Here is a 20,804-nt window from a genome sequence, read left to right on the forward strand (position 1 = left end):
CCCAGAGAGCTTTACATGCCACAGGTCCACCTCCTCATTATTAGCAACAGCGGCTACCTCCTTCTCTGTTCCCAGTAGCCAGGGAACAGGACTGACAAAGAGCAGGCTAAGATGAAAAAGCTTCTATGTTTTTTCTAATCTTCTAGAAATCCAAAGTCAAGACAAAAAAAGCAGCTTCCATAAGCGCCTATAACTTGTTCTCAGAAGTTTGATTTCTCCCTAGCAATGAGTAAGTTCTATGGATTTATTTCCTCTGTCACTACCTGCCAGGAAAGAGTTGTTGTGGGGTAGCTAGCCAAAAGTATATCTCAATCTCTGATCTAAAGAAATGATGTCATCCCTCCCCAGGTCTTAAGGCTTCCACACTCACTTTTCCCTTGCTGGGGGAAGTTCATGGGAGACCCGTTAGTGTAGAGGCCCTCCCCTGAAGAAGGAGAGGGTTTCAGTCCTGAGGCAGCTGGTGCAGGGGGAAGGCCAGTAAAATTAAAATGGTCGTTTGCTTCCATTTCTGCAGGAGAGAGAAAAGAAAAAAGTACTCATGGTTAAGCAAGGTTATATCATCGAGGAAGTGCCCCTTGCCATCCCTTTACTAGCCCTTCAATTTGGGGGTGCTGTGAGAAGGTGCGTGTGGAAAAGGAGACGAAAATACGGGCTTATCGGGGTCAAAGACCCAACTGTTGAGTCAAACACAGTATCACACCTATAAACTCAGCACACAGCAAACTGGGGCAAAGGATCACAGGTTTAAGACAAGCTTTTACACACTGTCTAAAAGCAAGTTGTTAAGATAGGCAGAGAGATAAGTTAACTATCAGTGATAGAGAAAAATAAGTTAGTGTGAAAAAAAACAATAAGCCTGGAAGAGCCTAACCTTATATTAAGTTCTACCCGCTTAATTGCTGACCCAGGATATAGTCTTCTTAGACATTAGCTCTTTAGTTTAACATTAGGGTTAGGATTTGTGCATTTTTTTTTAAGATTTAATTTTTTAATGTGTATGTATGTTTTACCTGCATGTGTGTCTGCATACATATATGCGGTGCCCACAGAGGCCAGAAGAGTTGATCCCCTGGGACCAGAGTTAGCAGACACTGTTGGCTGCCATATGAGCGCTAAGAATGATGCCAAGTCTTCCAGAAGAGCAGCCAGTGCCTATTAGCACTGAACCATCTCATGAAACAGCCCTACATTTGGTGTTCTTTATCCTTTTGTTTTCACCCTGACCATGGGTTCACAAAAATGGTCAAAGCCATCTTTTTGGCAGAAAGCTATGGATGCAAGGTTGTTGGGGAACACTATTTTAAGGTGTGTGACTTTTGTTTATCTCTGTAAAGGTGTGACTCTTTGCCTGTCTAATAAAGAGCTGATGGCCAACCCTGAGGCAGTGGCAAAGATAGGCAGGGCTGGCAAGCAGAGAGTATAAATAGAAGGGTAAATCTGGGAGGAGAGAGAATGAGGAGCAACAAGAGAACAGGGGTGGAGGACTTCAAGGGCCAGCGACCCACCCACCCACCCAGCCACGGAGTAAGAGTGAAAATAAGATACACAGAAGTAAGAAAAGAAAAAAAATCCCAGAGGTAAAGATAAACAGGATAATTTAAGAAAAACTGGCTAGAAACAAGCCAAGCTAAGGTCAGGCATTTATAACTAAAAATAAGCTGTGTGTATTTATTTGGGAGCCAGGTGGTAGGTCCCTCAAAAAGCCAGAGTAAGAACAAAACAACACCAAGCCAGGCAGTGGTGGCCTTTAATCCTAGCGCTTTGAAGGCAGAGGCAGTCAGATCTCTGTGAGTTCGAGGCTAGTCTGGTCTACAAGAGCTAGTTCCAGGACAGGCCCCAAAGCTACAGAGAAACCCTGACTCGAGGGAAAAAAACAAAAACACACAACACACAGTGTTAGCAAGAAATGTATACTTCCTGTTTCATTACTATTCTGTTTTGACAGAATCTCTTTATGTAGTCCAAGTAGGCCTTGTACTCTGAATCCTTCTCCCTGAGACTTCCAAGTACTGGGATAACAGTGTCCATTGTTTTCCATCTATAGCCCCAGACATAAAAACACTGTAACAGCCTGGGTAGTGATGGCGCGCACCTTTAATCCCAGCACTCAGGAGGCAGAGGCAGGCAGATTTCGGTGAGTTCAAGGCCAGCCTGGTCTACAGAGTGAGTTCCAGGACAGGCTCCAAAGTTACGAAAAACCTTGTCTTGAAAAACAAAAACGGGCTGGAGAGATGGCTTAGAGGTTAAGAGCACTGACTGCTCTTCCAGAGGTCCTGAGTTCAATTCTCAGCAACCACATGGTGGCTCACAGCCATCTGTAATGAGGTCTGGGGCCCTCTTCTGGCATGCAAGCATACATGGAAGGAATGTTGTATACATAATAAATAAGTCTTAATAAAAAAGAAAAACAAAAACAAACAAAAACCTCTAATGTAATATAATGGTTTGAAATATATATATACATTAGTTGGGTGTTGGTGGCCCACGCCTTTAATCTCAGCACTTGGGAGGCAGAGACAGGCAGATCTTAGTGAGTTCAGTACCAACGTGGTCTACAAAGCGAGTTCCAGGACAGCTAGAGCTGTTACACAGAGAAACAAAACAAATGAAAAAGAAATACATACATTACACATATGTGAAATTATAAAGTTTACTGGCTCACTGAGGAACAGTATGGCTAAAAGCCTCAATATCTATTGAATATAACATGATATATTACTAGAAATAGTGAGAAATGAAGGCCTTGATCAAAATAAACTTAACTCTGATTGAGAGCATCCAGGAGGAACAAAAGCAGAAACAAAAATTATTGGAAAGGTCTGATCTGCTATTTGCGATGTACTAGTGATTATTAACCTAATATGTGAGACTCTTATTTTTATACAAAAAAAGAAAAGTTCTTGGATTATGTTAACAGCTTCTGGAGGGCATAATAATTCACAATGAAAGCTTTCTTTTTTTTTTTTCTATTTTTGTTGAGACATCACACAAGCGAAGTTAAAGTGGTTACAGCCTTGGCTGGCGTCAACTCAAGAGACCTGCCTATCTCTACTTCTAAAGTGCTAGGATTAAAAGCATTGGCCACCACACCAAGGAGTCAGAAAGTTATCTTTATTAAGTTCCTAAACTGAGGAAATAACCAACCTAGGTAATATTTTAATTATATTTTTTAAAGGATAAATAAGTTGGTTATGAAAACATGATCACTGGTCAACATATACCTGCTGTCATGTGCCTACAAGCCCAGTATTCAAAAGGCTAAAGCAAGAGGATCAAGGTTCAAGGACAGACTGGACTACACAGTAAAATCCTATTTCAAAGCAAGCAATCATGGTTTATAAATATGCTATATACTGAAAATCAGACACCACTCGGTATATGTGTCAACAGTCTACACACATACACACTAGCTGTTGCATGTTTGTAGGCACGAGCCACGGCATATATGCAGAGGTTAGAGGATAATTTGGGGAAATCAGGTCTCTCCTGTGGGTCCCAGAGACTTAATTCAGTCCCCAGGTCTGGCAGCAGGAAACTTTACCTAAGACATCTCATCAACCTCCAGAACATAATTTTTTTTTTTTTTTTTTTTTTTTGGTTTTTCGAGACAGGGTTTCTCTGTGGCTTTGGAGCCTGTCCTGGAACTAGCTCTGTAGACCAGGCTGGTCTCGAACTCACAGAGATCCGCCTGCCTCTGCCTCCCAAGTGCTGGGATTAAAGGCGTGCGCCACCACGCCCGGCCTTCATAATTTTTTTTTAAAGATTTATTTATTATGTATACAACACTTCTTCCGTGTATGCTTGCAGGCCAGAAGAGGGCACCAGATCTCATTATAGATGGCTGTGAGCCACCATGTGGTTGCTGGGAATTGAGCTCAGGACCTCCTCTGAGCCATCTCTCCAGCCCATCCACAACATAATTTTGAATATAAAATATAAATCCCATGTAGCAAACAGCATGATAATTCTAGAATTTTATAGTTTAGATATCATGATTGTCACAGTCAATTTTAACTAAAAGAAATAAAAATAAAAGCAATTTATGTTCTACTTAAGAGAGCAGTGAGGTAGGGGAGAGTTAGGTTTTGCTTGCTTGCTTTTTTGTTCTTTAATTTTTTTCAAGGCAGAGTTTCTCTGTGTTGCACTGGTTGTTGTGGAACTCACTCTATAGACCTGGTTGGTCTAGAACTCAAGAGATCCACCTGCTTCTGACTCCCAAGTACTGGAATTAAAGGCGTGAGTCGCTACAGCTAAACTGTTTGTTTTTTGAGACAATCTTCCAGGTAGTCTTGAGTGGCAACAACTCACAGCAACTCTCCTGCCTCAATTTTCTGAGTACTGAGATTACAGGCATATGTCACCAAGATCAACTCAGGAGAAGGTTTTTTTTTTTTTGGTTTTTCGAGACAGGGTTTCTCTGTGGCTTTGGAGCCTGTCCTGGATCTAGCTCTTGTAGACCAGGCTGGTCTCGAACTCACAGAGATCCTCCTGCCTCTGCCTCCCGAGTGCTGGGATTAAAGGCGTGCGCCACCATCGCCCGGCTTAGGAGAAGTTTTTAGTATTAGTTTATCTTTCTTATTGAATGTCCCAGGTTCATTCTAAAATTACAGTAAGGGCTGGCAAATAGCTCAGCAGGTAGAGGTGCATGCAAGCCAAGCCTGATGAACAGAGAGAAACAACTCTCAGACTGTTCTCTCCTCTATACGCCTGCTGTGACACCTATCCACCAGCAGGCACAAGTGCAGACATGAACACACACGCATTTACACACGTTAACATAAGTCGTAATCAAGTCTCACTTTTGGCTAAGATCAAATGTAAATTAAGTAGCAAACTTCAATCTGCTACACATCCATGAAAAATCCAATCAACAGAGAATAGACTGCAGTCTTTCAGATCTTCCCCATCATAGGGAAAACCCATTCTTTAGAACAAATCCAAAAAACAAGCATTGTAAGATTAATAATCTTGACTAAAACACACAAAAAATAAAACTAAGTCCTTGTTTTTAGGTTGGGTTTCTCCTTAAGCTTCCACAGAACAAAGAACATGCAGGGGTTCACTTTGGAAATTCTGGGAAGAAGCCAGAGGAAGCAATCCCACCTGATCTGCACTGCCCTCTCTCCTGCAGTTTAGGCAGTCACACTCCGCCTGGCACGAAGTTTTTTTTTTATTGTTGTTTTTGTTTTTCGAGACAGGGTTTCTCTGTGGTTTTGGAGCCTGTCCTGGAACTAGCTCTGTAGACCAGGCTGGTCTCGAACTCACAGAGATCCGCCTGCCTCTGCCTCCTGCGTGCTGGGATTAAAGGCGTGCGCCACCACCACCCGGCCGCCTGGCACGAAGTAACATATCTTTCTTCCTGTGTCCTCTCGATTATACCCTCAAAAATGGGTCACAGTTCAATTTTTTGTTTTTGTTGTTGAATCTAGAAGGAAACTCTGAGGAAACAGCACATCCTACTTCATAAATGGCATACTGTTAACGGTAAGTGGACAACGCAAAGAAATCAGAGATGTAAACGGAACAAAAGCTATTTGGCCCCTGAGTCTATGTCCATACCTGCCCCAACTGAAGGGTCACAGGAACCACAGCTATTCCATTCATTCCTAGACATGTTATGAGATCGGCATAAGAAATCAGGCTCAAATCTCAATTCTACTGCTTCCTAGCACCTTTGCCTTGGACAAATTTCTTGCTGAGCCTCCATTTAGAAAAATTTCATTATGAGCTTTTATGGTTTGAGGGTTAAGCAAGAATGAATAAATACACACACACACACACACCCTTGTATTAAATGTTAGGTTTTGGTGGGCAGCAGGAGGACATGCCATTAATCCTCAGGAGACAGAGGCAGGTAGAACTATGTGAGAGTTAGAGGTCAGCCTGGTCTACAGAGTAAGTTCCATGACAGACTCCAAAGCTACACAAAGAAACCCAGTCTCTAACAGTCCCCCAGACCCCCCAAAAGTTAGGTGTTTTGTTTGTTTGAAATAGGATCTAGCTATGTAGACTCACGTGGCCAGGGATTCTGAAATCCCCCGCCTCAAACCCCCAAGGGATGGGATTAAAGGAATGTCCATAATGCCCAGCCATGTTAGCTTTCCTTTCTTTTTTAAAGATTTATTATTATGGCCAGGCGGTGGTGGCGCACGCCTTTAATCCCAGCACTCGGGAAGCAGAGACAGGCGGATCTCTGTGAGTTCGAGACCAGCCTGGTCTACAAGAGCTAGTTCCAGGACAGGCTCCATAGCTACAGAGAAACCCTGTCTCGAAAAACCAAAAAAAAAAAAAAAAAGATTATTATGTATACAGTGTTCTGCATGCATGTATGCCCGCACACCAGAACACGTTACAGTGATCTTTAAATTACATATCTAAAAAGCTCCCCCCCCCCCCCCGCCTAAGTCATCTTCTCCCATTAGAGTTCCAAATGGCAAAGACATATTGAAGGATGCTTCTTATCTGGCCTATTCAACAAACTTCTCTGGGAACTCTGATCCAGACAAACTATAACATGTTCTGTCCAAGGTTCAGTCTCTTTCAAAAATGTCCTTTCTTTAACACCCATTTCAAACCAGAATTCCAAGCGAGGGAGAGGGAAGGTGATGAAATTTTATACTAAGGTAGGAAGGCGCTACTCAAAGAAAATTGCAATGTTCAGACACCTGGATGTTAAGTTCCACCAATACGTTTCCAGGATTTAATTTAATACTAAGTAGAGAATAGAACCAAATGAAGCATTTGTTAAATACATGTGGCTTAGGGTTTTTGTTATTGCCATGATGAACTTAATGCAAGCTTGTTCCTATTTTCAGAGACTTAAATTTAGTTTTTCACTTTCTTTTCTTTTCTGAGGTTAAGAATGGTTTTGAACCACTGTTTTAGGTGCTGGGAATGGAACCCAGGACTTCTACAAGTGAGTGCAGGCGCCTGAAGAGGCCAAGAGGTGTTGGATCCATCCCCTGAAGCCAGAGTTGCAGGTTGCTGTGAGCAGTCTGAGGTGGGTGCTGAAAACTGAACTCGGGTCCTCTACAAGAGCAGCATGCATGCAATCTCCCCAGTCCCTTCTCCTTTTTTTTTTAAATTAGTTTTTTAAAATAGGATCTCACTATGTAGCCTTGGCTAGAGTGGAACTCACTATGACTGCCCTCAGAGATCTACATTTAATCTGCTAGGATTAAAGGCGTGCACCACCATATCTGGCCCCCATTTTTTTTTATGTATGTATATGTTTATGTGTGTCCATATACATGTGGATCAGAGGACAACTTCAGAAACACCACCCATCTCCTTTGGATCCCTTAATGGTCTGAAGTATATCAATCAGGCTAACTAGTCAGCCAGCGAGCCCTAGGAATCTTCCAGTTTCTGCCTCTCTAGTACTAGGATTACAATCATGCAACACCAAGCCTGCCTGATATTTTTACTTGGTTTCTAGGGATCAATCTCAAGTCCTCAGCCAGGCATGGTAGACTTGAGGTTTTTCATCCCATTACACAGTCAAAGCAGAGGCAGGTGGAGCTCTATGAATTGAAAGTCAGTCTGTTCTATGTTTCATAGAGTTCCAAGCCAGCCAGGGTTACACAGTGAGATCTTGCATATATATATTTCCTAGAGAGGAAAGGCCCCAATCTCTTGACTTCTTCCCTACAGTGCTGTGGTACGGGCTAACTCCAGTCTAGTGCACACTAGGCAAGCTATACCATCCTTAGCAGACTTTTGACTACCTATCCCTTGCAAAAATAAGGCAAAGGAATAGAGAAGTACTGACAATATTAAAAAGTCAATAAACAGCTGGGTTGTGGTGGCTCATTTGGGAGGCAGAGGCAAGCCGATCTCTGTGAGTTCGAGGCCAGCGTGGTCTACATGAGCTAGTTCCAAGACAGGCTCCAAAGCTACAGAGAAACCCTGTCTGGGGGGGGGGGGGGGGGGATCAATAAACTTAGTTCTAAATTTAATGTTAGACTTACACACTCAAAGAACAAGAGTAGTTCTTTTTTTTTTTGGTTTTTTTCGAGACAGGGTTTCTCTGTGGTTTTGGAGCCTGTCCTGGAACTAGCTCTTGTAGACCAGACTGGTCTCGAACTCACAGAGATCCACCTGCCTCTGCCTCCCAAGTGCTGGGATTAAAGGCGTGTGCCACCACCGCCCGGCAAGAGTAGTTCTTAAAGATCCTTTAAAATAAGACTGAGGACGTTAGCTCCATTGGTAGGGTAACTAACTGCCTAGCATGCACAAAGCCCTGGATCCTATTCCTAATACCTAGACTGGCATGGGTGTACACACCTAAAATCTCAGCACTTAGTGAGTAGAGGCAAGAAATTCAGAAGTTCAAGGTCATCTGTGGATATATTCTAAACCAGTAAGAACAATTTTTTTTTATATATGAACTAAAGGAATCAATTTGTAACCTGGTTTTCTGCCATAGTTCTTACTTCATTGTCAAGAAACAGTTTCATGTAGTTTCCTAGTACAATATACTTCCCTACCATACACCAAGTCCTGCATCACAAGATAACGTGGAGAGGGGGCTGGAGAGATGGCTTAGCAGTTAAGAGTGCTGTTTCACTTGTAGAAGGCTCAAGTTCAGCTCCCAGGATCTGTGCAGTTCCCAACCACCTGTAACTCTATTTCCCAAGGACCCAGTGCCTTCTGGCCTCCACAGGCACCTGTACCCATGTGCACATACCCACAAACATGTTAAAAATGAAACAAATCTTTTCTAGAAAAGAATCTTGAGGTGCTGGAGATATCACTCAGAAGCTAAAGAGCACCTGCTTCTCTTCTAGAGGACTCAGGTTAATTTCAAGCACCCATGTGGCACCTCACAACCACCAGCAATTACAGTTCCAGGGGAACCAGGCACGAATATAGCACACACACAAAAGTGCAATCAATACATGCATAGATTTTTAAAAAAATGATCTTGATCCCCAGGATTCAAGAAAAGAAAAATACATGTGGAATTAGATATGGTTGTGTATCCTGTAATCTTAGATACAGAAGAATGAAGTGGAAGGATCCCAAATTCAAGCACTGCCTTTTCGGCTAAAGGAGTTCAAAGCCACCCAGAGCTGGGTGTAGTGGTGAACATGCCTTCAATCCCAGCACTCAACCAACCACAGCAGAGGCACGTGGAGCTCTGTGAGTTGGAAGTCAGTCTGGTGAGAGCCTGCCTCAGAAAAACAAAACAAAACACTTTGCAGGGCTATCACCCCAGGCCAAGATACAATACTCTAAGTGAGCAAGGGCCCTATCTCTTGACTTCCCCTTTCCTACAGTGCTGAAGACTGAACTCAAGGCCTTGTACACACTAGGCAAGCTATACCATCCTTAATAGAGGCAGGGGCAAACTGATCTCTGAGTTCAAGGCTACCCTGGTCTACATTGAGATATTCAGGACAATCACAGCAATACAGTGAGGCCCTGTTTCACTAATAAAATAAAATAAAAAAAGCAAAGCTGGCCTGAGCTATGTGAGATCCTATTGCAAAATTAAGAAAAAAGGGGAAAGAAAAAGGAAAAACCCATAAAATCCCTCTATGTTTTAAAATAAAACTCACATTCCTGTCTCTTTACACACCACACACAAGATCAAACCCTCCATCAATTAGTAACTTTTACATCACTCTATAGTAGACTAGAGCAGCTTGGCTTAATTTCTTCAAATGTGAAAAACAATCATCAGGAAGACATGCACACCTGATTCCATAATGCTGAGGTTTCCAAATGAACCTCTCGGAATCTTCTAGACTTCTGAGAAGGTGAGGTCAGTCCATCTAATTCTCTTCACCTGTTTTTCTTTTTCGAAAGAGACTTACAAAATAGAACACAGGCTGGGTGGTGGTGGTGCAAACCTTTAATCCCAGTGCTCAGGGAGCAGAGGCAGGTGGTTCTCCGAGTCTGAGGTCAGCCTGGTCTGTATAATTCCAGGACAGTCAGGGCTACCTTGTCTCTGAAAAACAAAAAACAAGCCGGGTGGTGGTGGTGCAGGCCTTTAAACCCAGCACTCAGGAGGGACACGCAGGTGAACTCAGTGAGTTCAAGGCCAACTCTGTTCAGCAAAGCTAGTTCCAGAAGAGAGAAACCCTGTCTCAAAAAACCAAAACAAAGAAACAAACGTAGAAGCCTGTGGGATAGGGTGGTGGTACACGCCTTTAATCCCAGTACTGAGGTAGAGGTGGTCAGAACATTCTGAGTTCAAGGCCAATCAATGATATACCAGAGTTCTTAAAAATTCAAAACTAGCCAAGCAGTGGTGGCACACACCTTTAATCCCAGCATTTGGGAAGCAGAGGTAGGTGGATCTCTGAGTTTGAGACCAGCCTGGTCTACGGTGTCAGTTCCAGGATGGGCTAGGGCTACACACTGACACCTTGTCTTCAAAAACCAAAAATCAAAGGGGGGGGGGGAGGAGAAAACCCAAAAAGAAGCAAGCAAAAAAAAAGGTGTCTTAGGCATATAGCCCAATGTTTCTAAAGGTCTGGTTTTCACACACCCTCCCTCTCCCAGTAAACAAAAACAAAAAGAGAGGAAAGAAGGGAATGAGAAGAAAACTACTTCCTCACCCCCTGTCAAGAAAAAAAGTGACCAGTGAATATTAAAAAATCTATTTCTCAGCCGGGCGGTGGTGGCGCACGCCTTTAATCCCAGCACTCGGGAGGCAGAGGCAGGCGGATCTCTGTGAGTTCGAAGCCAGCCTGGTCTACAAAGGGAGTTCCAGGACAGGCTCCAAAGCTACAGAGAAACCCTGTCTCGAAAAACCAAAAAAAAAAAAAAAAAAATCTATTTCTCTGCAGATTTCTCACCAAATGTGAAGGTATATACTATCACCATTCCAGCACTTGTCAAAGGCCAGTCTTAGGTTACATAGGGAGAGCCATCTTACAAAAAAGAGAAAAGAAAGGAAGGAGAGTGAATTTACTTCAGATTGGAAAATGAATCTGTTTTACAAGAAGGCCACCAGAGTTTTAACTATGAAGTCACTTTGGATTGGGGTGGAAGGGTGGCTGTGCACCTTATGGTTCAAGAGTCCTCTTACTACTAACTCTGTTTTTCCAGGCAGGGTTTCTCTGTGTAGCCCTGGCTGTCCTGGAACTCACCAGGTTGGCCTCAAACTCAGAGATCCGCCTGCCTCTGCCTCCCAAGTGCTGGGATTAAAGATGTACGCCATGACGACCTGGCGTTACTACTAAACTCTTATTTCCAGGCCTCTTTTCTCTTTTTACCCCAACAAGGAAAACCAATTTACTATTCAGCCAGATCCCAATTTAAGTAAGTAAGTAAGACTGAAAACAGAAGTTAAAAATCAATGTGGTGGAGCTGGTGAGGAGGATCAGTGGTTAAAGTATTTGCTACCAAACCCCACAGCCCACATGGTAGGATAGCTGTCTTCTGATTTGCACCCACACCTTGTGGCAAACACAACTACACCAAATAAAACTAACATGGTAATTAAGTATAGATGCCTGAGACCTTGAGTTAAATCCCCAGCACACACAAGACAGCTGGTATCATCTAGATGCCTGATGCCACCCAGATCAACAACAAGCCAAAGGGACCCACCAGTCAGAGACAACAGACAACTTGTTTTCATCAGTACCCAGATTATCAGCACCTAGGGAAAACAATGAGGACACCACTTTCACAAAAATCACATAGGCCTGCTCCTTAGAGCTTTAATCTATGGATTTATATGCAGCTAGCAAATTTCTGATTAAAAAAACATGATTTCAATGACAGGTGCGTGTAGTTTTCAGGGCAATTCAAATGATCTCAAATGATCTTATTCCAATTCTGAAGATTTAAACTCTTGTTCCTAACGAAACCCAAATGGCAACAAAATGGGATTTAGCCAGACATGGGACACACACAGAATTCCAGCATTTGGGAGAGAGAGGCAGTCACATCTCTGTAAATTCTAATTACAGATGAGACTATTGAGACACTGTCTTATGGTTGTGGTGGTGAAAAAGAAACTCAAACAAACAACCCCCAAAATGGTTAAGCCCAACACTTGAAAGGCAGAAAAGGCAGAAGGATTATTGCAAGTTCAAAGCCATCTGGCACACACAAAAAAAAGTTTCTGTGGTATAATGGTACACACTTTGATCCCAGCACTTTGGAGGCGGAGGCAGGCGGATCTGAGTTCAAAACCAGCCTGATCTGTAGAATGAGTTCTAGGACAGCCAGATGACACAGAGAAACCCTGTCTCGAAAAACAAAACAAGAAACAAAATAAAAAAATACATTATTTTGAGCCAGGTATGATGGCACAGGCCTTTACTCCCAGTACTTAGGAAGAAGGGGCAGGCAGACCTCTGTGAATCTGAGGCCAGCATGGTCTACAGCGCTAGTTCCAGGACTGAGGGACAGAGAGACAGAGAAAGAAAGAGAGCACTGGCGATGGCTCAGGTCTCTATGGGCACCAGGCACACTTGTGATGCACAGATACGTACACGCAGGCAAAATACCCATACATGTAAAGTAGAACAATTAAAAACAAAGTTTTTTTTTAAGGGAAAAGAAAATATGGGCACAGGACAACTCTACACAAGAGGAAAAAAATTCCCACAAGAAATGTTTTTTAACAGACTAAAGAGTTAAATCATGATAGCAAATTCCCCTATTAGTTCTGTAGAAGGTAAAACTTCCAGGAACCAAAGTCAACGAAGAGATTTCCCTGCAGGACTAGGCTAAACACGTCACTAAGGAACAGGCTTACAGCTCTCATGTATAATCAGTCCCCATCCCTATAGACAAATCATAAAACATACACCTTCCTCATGTCCTCCCTTCCAAGTGCCCTTCTTTTCACAAGAAAGCTCTGCAATAAAGACGCTGTCACACCTAAAAACACTACACCAATCAAGACTCTCATTCCACAAAGATCCCAAGTCGTCTTGGAAGCTTTCTAGGCTCTATCTGCACCACCTGTAATGACTGCTCTGCTGGTAAGAACTCAGTTTGATTCCCTATGACCTCTAGCTTAGAGCGGGGGTGGGGTGAGGGGTGGGGGGGCGGTTACCCAGAAGAGACAGACAAGTCTGCAAAGGAGCATCAAGATCAGTGGGTCAACTACAGTTGACTCCTGGTTGACAAACGGATGTTACCGGGGAAAGGCGAATGAAAGGTCTCTCCGGCTACACGTTTGCAAGATTCAAGTTTACCCACAAGCCCTCAGAAAATGAAACCAAATCAGATTAAAATGGACATTTCAAAACAACAAGAGACGCAGCATCGAACGCACAGCTGCCATTTCCCGGCCACTTCCTGCGGGAGGCTGGGGGAGGGGCAGTTTGTGTACAGATGGAGGTGGTGGACGCCATCCCCACCACCACCACTCCCCCGAAGGATACAAATCCCTCACTCCAAGAAGCTCCACAAAGGATGCCTGCCTGCTATTGGCACTGACTTCTACACGTCGGGAACGCGGGGGGGGGGGGGGGCGGGGGGAGGGATGGGACGAGAGAGCATCGTTTCCGCACGGAAACGGGGGATCCCCTTCACAGAGGATTTCCTTGGAAAGGAATGCCTCTTTATTCTTCCCCGCAGTTCTCCGCCCGACTCAAGCGCAGACGCCTAGTGTGAGTCCTCTCAACCTTCGTCTCCAGAGCAGAGGACTCTCCCGGGGCTCAAGGGCCCCGAGCCTTGCAAGCCGGCACTCGCCCCAGCCAGTCCCTCTCCAGGGTCACAGGAGAAACCAGAGCGCTCCCGGGGAGTCACCCTGCGACCCCTGGAAACCCCTTCCGCAGCGCACTCACCACCGCCAAAACCCCCGCTCCACACGAACCTCCAGTTTAAGGCACCCAGGGAACCCCCGGATCCAGCCCTGCACGCGGGCAACCCCCGCCGCCGCCCCAGGAGGTGGAGCCCCTCCCGGGCCCCGCCAGCCAGCAGCTCCGCCGTCGCCACCCCCGCCCCCGGCTGGGGTCCCCCCACAGCCTCGCCAGCCCCCTGGGCCGGCAGACCCAGCGTCGGGCGGCGCCCCGGCGGGGAGGTAGGGCCGGTCCGCTCCCGAGCTCCAAGCTGCCTGAGGGACGCCCCGAGGAGCGCAGCGCTCCCGGCCCTCAGGCCCCGGGGCCACACACCCTACCAACCTGAGGCGACCGCGTCCAGCCGAGCTTGGGGCTCGCTTCTCCCCGGAGGACAGGCGGTTCACATGGCCACGCTCCGGGCGCCAGGAGGGAAGGAGACGCCCGCGGGGAGAGGGGAACGGGGTCCGGGGTCCGGGAGGGGGCAGGGGGTCGCGGTTTAACCGCGGGGCCCGAGCGGAGCCAACATGGCCGGCGGGGGAGGAGTGAGTCGGAGCCGGAGGGGGCGGGGAAGCTGCGGCCGACGGACCGCCCACCGAGGCCGCGGCCACAGGGTCCTAGTGCCCGGCTCCCTCCTTTTCAGACCCATATCTGGGTCCTAGCGCCGCTCTGAGGCCCTCACCTCAGGTCCCCGCTTCACCAGCATCTCCAGCCTTGCTATGCCCAGGTCAGACTGAAAGGCGAGCCCCATCCCAAGGTTAGCCTAAACGACTAGAGCACATTTCTAGGACCAAGGGCAGATGAGGCTTTTCTAACTGTAAGGAGATACCTGGAGGATCATTTCGGGGCTGTTTATTTCCTCAGCAGGGTGGCAAAAAAAGTGGAAATTGATAGTTAGGGAGAGATTGACACCAGGTGAAGGGATGAAGGGAAGCAGAAGTCCACTCACCTATGTTCTGTAGGGACAACCTTGTCCTGCCTGGATCACCACTTTCCTGGTGACATCTGCAGGGCCTTGGACGTCGGAGAGATTCCTGCACATGGGGAAAGGAGACTCGGCTCTGAGTCTAGCCAAATGTGGCCAGAAGTAGAAAATGAACAGCAAACCAACCAACAAATAAAATGTCCCAGTGTTTACTCTTCCCATACCTCTTCTAACAAAGTTGCTGAAAGTAAAATCTAGCAAGGAATTCGAGTGTGACTTTCACCTAAATGTGTATTTCCGGGAACCACGATGGGAAATAGTGTCATATGATGTCAGTTTATTGATTTTTTTTCAAGACAGGGTTTCTTTGTAAAGCCCTGGCCGTCCTGGAACTCAGCCTGTAGACCTGGCCTTGAACTCACAGAGATCCGCCTGCCTCTGCCTCCCCAAGTGCTGGGATTACAGGTGTGCACCACCACCAACCGCACTTACTGATTTTTTTTTAAGTCACACTTATCATTTGCCAGATGAAGAAATCAAGAGCTGCAGAAATGCACTGACTTGCTCAAGGTCACACATTAGCTATAATACAACTAGAAAAGAACCTTCATTACCTTTCCTTACAAGTCAAGCCTTTTCTGGCTTCATAATTTCCATTCAGGTCAATGAAATGCCGTTCTAGAATACAAACAATTGCCTAAACTATGCAAAGCAAAGGCTGAATACCTAGGAAAACAACACACAGAGAAAGGATAATGAAATCCTGGGCGGTTGGGTGGTGTCAACAAATACCCTTTCCTCTTGGGGGATGCTAAGCGATTGGGAAGTTGGGTGTGGATAGAAGATGGTAGCTCCAGATCCAGCAGTCTAAACTGGATTTCCCCACTTCAGAAGGGGGATTCTGAGCGTCGGAAACATATCCCACCCATCTTTCCAAGTTCAGCTCAGAAAGCATTAAGATCTTAGAAAAGTTGCCAACAATATGTGCCAGCAGAGGTTAGGGCTTCCTCTCCCCAGCCGAGGTGAGTAAATTACGGAGGGAAGGAGGAGACAGGCAGAAACAAAATCCTTCTCTCTTTCCCGTCCAAATGGGTTCATAAAGTCGGCCATGGTGGCCCACGCCTGTAATTTCTACACACTGGAGAGGCAGAGATGGGAGGACCGCCATGAGCTCAAGGCCAGCTTGGTCTACATATCGAGTTCCAGGCTAGCCGGGACAACACGGTGAAACTTTGTCTGGAAAAACCAAAAGGAGATTTATAGGTCACCTGGGCGATAAACTTCACGCCTCCGACAGTCCACTAACCTCAAGCCCTGCTAGAGGCTATGCTCAAAGCCGGGAATCTGTCCTTCTGGAGAAAGGAGAAGTGAACTTTCGCTAAGGAATGCTAGCCCCAAAATTTAAAACAAAATAAAAATAAAAAAGGTTACGTTGGAACTGGCACCTGTGGGCAGGAGGGGGAGGAGGCAGGTGCACAGGAAAAAGCTGGTATCCTTTTTTTTCCTCCTCTTCCTTTTCCAGCGGGGACTCTTCCTACCTCACCACCGGGCTAACCAGTCCGAGACGGGGCCGACAGGGGAGGAGCCTGCGCCAGTCAGACGTCCGTGACCACGCCCCTTCGCTTCACCACCACACACCCACACACACCCACTGCTGGCTCCGGAAGAGCCGGTTACTCCTGTGCCCCACTGTCCCCACCCCTTCCGAGCCCCAGGCCTTGTCTCCTGGGCAACCTCTAGGCCCTAACCCTGCCCTGAGCCGGGAAAGAAAGGTGTGTGCCAGAAGACCACCTGCGATCAGAAGAGAAAAGCAGGGGACAAAACGGCTAACAGCGATCACCTTCAACCCCGAATAAAATCCTCCTTTATCCCATCTAATCTGGGATCTCCCCCGCTCTCTGAAGGATATGGGTGGGCTGGGAATATGCCCCTAAGCTAAGTGTTTACTTCGTGCCCGACGCCAGGACCTGCAGTCCCTGTGACCCCCCCCCACACACACACGCCAAATTTGGACAACAGAGGGCAGACTGACCCCATATGTCCCCAAACATTTCTCAATCCCATAAAATGGGGCCGGTTGTCCACCAAGCCTCGCCTTGGATACTAACAAAAGGAGCCAACCGTCATTTCATCAGCCACTTGTGAGAAGAGTGGGGGTAGATAGGCTGAACCTCCTCGGAGGATGAGAACTGAAAGGGGGGGAGTGAACACCTGCTCCTCCTCTGCCACACTCTCCTTGTTCCTGCTGAACCTCTCTAACTCTGGGTCAGCTGCCACCGTGCCAGCCACGCTGGAGGCAGATGGTTGGGGCTAGGAGAGCCTTGATGGTATAACAGCCTAGTTCTCTTCCCCTTCCCCTTCCAGACACTCCTAGCGTCGAATCCAAGCACCACAGGCTCACCCCACCACACACACACAGCCCTCCCAGCACCCTGGGTCGTGACTCAGAATAGTAGAAGAAATCCCGACGCCCGGGCCTATCACTCTAGAGGCAGAGGCTCCAGAGAAGGAGCTAGGGGCTCAGCTGGACTTGACGGAAGGGGTATTCCCTTTTGAAGCTGGGGTAATTATAAAGACCGCCCACGCGTTGACCGAAGCGACGGCTCTCCCATTGGTCCCCTTCGCCACTCAGGTTCAGGCAAGACAATCGCAAAGTTATTTTGGGAAGGCTAGTCTCTCATAATACACCAAAAGGAACATAAGCCCTCCCCTTCTCCAAGGGGGCCCGCGCCCCTCAGTTTTTGCCTTATTTCCAAATTTCCCAACGGACAGCTCCACTGTGGAAATGTATGACGGCGATAGCTTTTTTTTTTTCCTGGAGAAATGTGAAATAGAGAAGATCGGGTTTCCTCTGCCTTACCCGGCACCCCAAATCCCTTAGAGACTCAGCCCCAGTCTATTCTGCCGCAACAGCCGCTGAGGCCGGGTATCACAAGGTTCCCGCAGCGCCGCTGCCCCCAGCGCCCGACTAGGGGAGGGGCCAACCCCAAGCCGAGCGGAGGGCCCTTCCCACCTGCATCACGGGGCGGTGCTCGGGTCCGACCCCAAACTCCCGGGCAAAAGCTTTCGGTGGGACTTAAATGAACTTGAAGGGTGAGCGAAGCGAGGCGGACGGAGCCTGTAGTGTGCGTTGTCTCTCCCGCCCCCTTACGACGAGGAGTTGTTGGGGTGGCGGTTATTCCCCCTCCCATTGGGGTTAGGATGGCGTGGGAAAGCGCTAGTTCCAGAGAAGGGGAGGCGAAACCTAGACCGCGGGAGATCTTCCTGGCGAGGAAGGCGCGGGGGAGGGGGAGCTCCTGGGCCGGAACAGGGGTTCCCGGGAGAGGATGGCGGAGAGGCGTGAGAAGCATCCCGGTCACAGAGGACAGGGGAGGAATGGGCGAGGAGACAGTGCGGGGGAGAAGAGGAAGGGCAGCCGGCGCAGGGAAGGTCAGACCCTGGATCCCACGGGAGGAGGCGGCTGCGGGGACGCCCTGCCCGGGACTCCGGGCCTGGAGGTGGATGCCGGGCCTCACCTGAAGCAGGGCCGGGCCGGACGGCGGCGGCGGCGCAGGTGGCGGAGCCGGGCGGCGGCGCCTCCTCCCCCAACCCGAGACCGGCGGCGGTGGAGGGGGGGGAGGTGGCGCTTAAAGGGGCAGGAGCTACCCGGGTGAGGACGAGCGCTCAGGGACGGCTGTCGCGAAGGAGCCGCTGGGGGAGGGGAAAGCGGGTGGCGTCTCCTAGGGGCCAGAACCAGAAAGGATCCCAGATGCAGGAGAAGACAAACTTTGACGACGTAGTTGGTGATGGCGGTGGGTCAGAACTGGAGTACTTGAAGATCTCTCTTTCTGCGGGCACTCTCGGGGCGCCAGCAAAGACTTATTCACAAAGGACGCTGGGAAGACGGTGGGAGCCACAAAGATTCAAGGAGGCCTAGGGGAGCAGCGGAGGGAACTCAAAGCCGAGCATGTCAGGGTCACGCACAGCGCCCTGCTAGGCAAACGTGCTTCTTCCGGGCCCGATCCGTACTACAGCTGTGGAGACTCTGGAATCAGGAAGCCACAAAGGCAGAAATCCTCCCTGTCCTGTCTGTCAACCCTCTGGGTATTGTAGAGGCCGTCCACAACGGCGGAGTGAGGCTGTGCAGGACTGTGAGAATCGGCTTTATTCATAGCTCAGTTTGGCCCCAGCCACCACCACCACCCTTGCAGCAACCTCTGGGGCAACAGGAAGCAGCTGCTCAGTGCAGCCCCGACCTGGTGGTGAGTTAGAATGGGGGAGGAAGAAAGACTGGAGTTTAAAGGCTAGAGAGAAACAAGGGGTAGGGGAAGCTTCTCTAACAGGACCAAGACTGGATTTAGCAATGAATACGGTAAAATACTACCTGAATCTCAGCAGCTTAATGGGGGGTGGGGGAATAGGGAGACAGAGGACAGTGGGGGCGCTTCATGGGGAAGGAAGGAAGCCCTAACAAGATACAGCCCCAGGCTCTTCCTTAGAGCTGAGTTTGCCTATGCTAGGGTCTCATGTCCAGAAGCTCATTAGCTGAGCCCTGTGTCCCCCCACAGTCCATTTCCTCTCTCTCACCCCCCAAAAGAGCAAAGGTTAGGCCCCACCCCTGCTGAGTCAGCCGGGGAGGGAGCTAGGCATCCCTTCAGGCCTTTCCTAGGGGCGGCTATCATACTTACCCATGTCAGGCTGGCAGGACTCCAGATTAGGACCCAGCTTCTCACTGTCCTTGGGTCTCGTTTCAATCGAAGGCTGGCGTTAGGTTCTCCCCAACTGTGAGCTGGGAACTCGAAAAAAAAAAAAAAGCCAATGTATGCTTCCTGCGAACCACACAGTCTGAACTGCTGTAGGGTGATGTCCCTGTATGACAGACTGGGGTGGGAGGGAGGAGAGAAGGGCGGGGTTTTCACTGGGTGGAGAGAGGGAGGAGGCGAGGACAGGGCCGACCAGGAGAAATATGGAGGTTTAGAACTCTGGTAACACTCCAGGACGGTGGTCTTGGAGGATAGCAATCGGAGAAGGGAACAGTTGCAGCTAAGGAGAGGTAAAGGTTCAGAAGGTTCTCTATAAATACTGGAGGACGTGAACACCGAGACGCAAATGACCTTCAGAAGATCCGTTTCCAAGTCTGTATTTCGGTGACAAAGCAGAAAGGGTGACCTGTACTCTTAGGTCTCCGCCAGCTTCTTATCCACTCTATTCAGGCTGGAGGAGGTGTCCCCACCCCCATAACAGCGTTTCCCCAATCTAAGCTTCTCCGAGAGCAAACTACCAAGCACAACTTAGGGGCGCCACCTTCTGTCCAGATCTTGACACGGGCGGGAGTCAAGGACGTCATAGACAGATAGGAAGTTCAAGGCTTCTACTCCACCCCAGAAGCCTCTCCCGGAGCCCTTCCTCAACCCTTTAGGCCACGGGGGGGGGGGGGCGTGGGGGCGTGGGGAGCGTGGGGGGGGCTGAGAATTGGAGTATTGGAGTTCAGCAGTCACTGCCCAACTTCCATCCTGTGTGGACAACCTAGCAAGGTGGAGCTTATAGATGCAGGCTATTTCTCAGGACAAAAGCTCCAGCCCATTTGTGAACAGTCATTAGATGACAGAAATACTCCTAGCAAATAGCCTTTAATAGATTTCAAAATGGTGAGATTACAGTTCTTGTAGTTGTACGTGCTGCCACAAGAGGACACCAGCTGGGCAGACATGCTGTAGGGCACAAAATTTATCCTAGTATATTGCACTAAGGTGCACAAAAACCCTAATGGTAACACTAACAATTGGTCTTTCCTTGTAACATTAAATCTTCCTAAATTCTCATAAGAGATCTTAGCCAGCAGAACCTCAAGCACAAAACATGCAAGTCTAGGCTTGTTGAAATATATTGATGCTGCATTTTAGGTACTTTCTCAAGAACGAAGGCCTGAAGAAGGCCCAGAAGACCCTCAACTGTTAATGTTTCCTAAAATATTTACTCCCTGTCTTGAACCAAGCCATCATCCTACAGGCTGGAGAGATGGGTTTAGTCTGCTCTGGAGAACCGCTGTTCAACACCTAGCACCGCGTTTATAGCTTTAGTTCCAGAGGAACTGATGCTCTTCCAGACTCCTGGACATTAGAAATCATCTTGCTCTGGGTGGTGGC

General features: G+C 47.8%; 1 protein-coding gene across 6 annotated transcripts in view; it reads right to left on the minus strand.

Moving 5' to 3' along the window:
• Positions 1 to 18,210, minus strand: part of Baz2a (bromodomain adjacent to zinc finger domain 2A) — a 40,133-nt gene extending 21,923 nt beyond the window's left edge. For 4 of the 6 annotated variants that reach the window (XM_057757456.1, XM_057757455.1, XM_057757452.1 and 1 more), the window contains exons 1-3: positions 14,100 to 14,282; positions 9,703 to 9,955; positions 371 to 508 (exon numbers count right to left, since the gene is read on the minus strand). In XM_057757456.1, coding sequence (XP_057613439.1) covers positions 371 to 508; positions 9,703 to 9,712 — 148 coding nt within the window. In that variant the 5' untranslated portion in view covers positions 9,713 to 9,955; positions 14,100 to 14,282. Of the gene's footprint in view, positions 1 to 370; positions 509 to 9,702; positions 9,956 to 14,099; positions 14,283 to 14,703; positions 14,789 to 18,194 lie in introns of those variants that run through there. The other 2 variants (XM_057757454.1, XM_057757453.1) reach the window with 2 other exon arrangements.
• Between the last annotated feature and the right edge of the window lie 2,594 nt (positions 18,211 to 20,804).

The sequence above is a fragment of the Chionomys nivalis genome, chromosome 25 (genome assembly GCF_950005125.1).
Source record: "Chionomys nivalis chromosome 25, mChiNiv1.1, whole genome shotgun sequence".
Lineage (NCBI taxonomy): Eukaryota > Metazoa > Chordata > Mammalia > Rodentia > Cricetidae > Chionomys > Chionomys nivalis.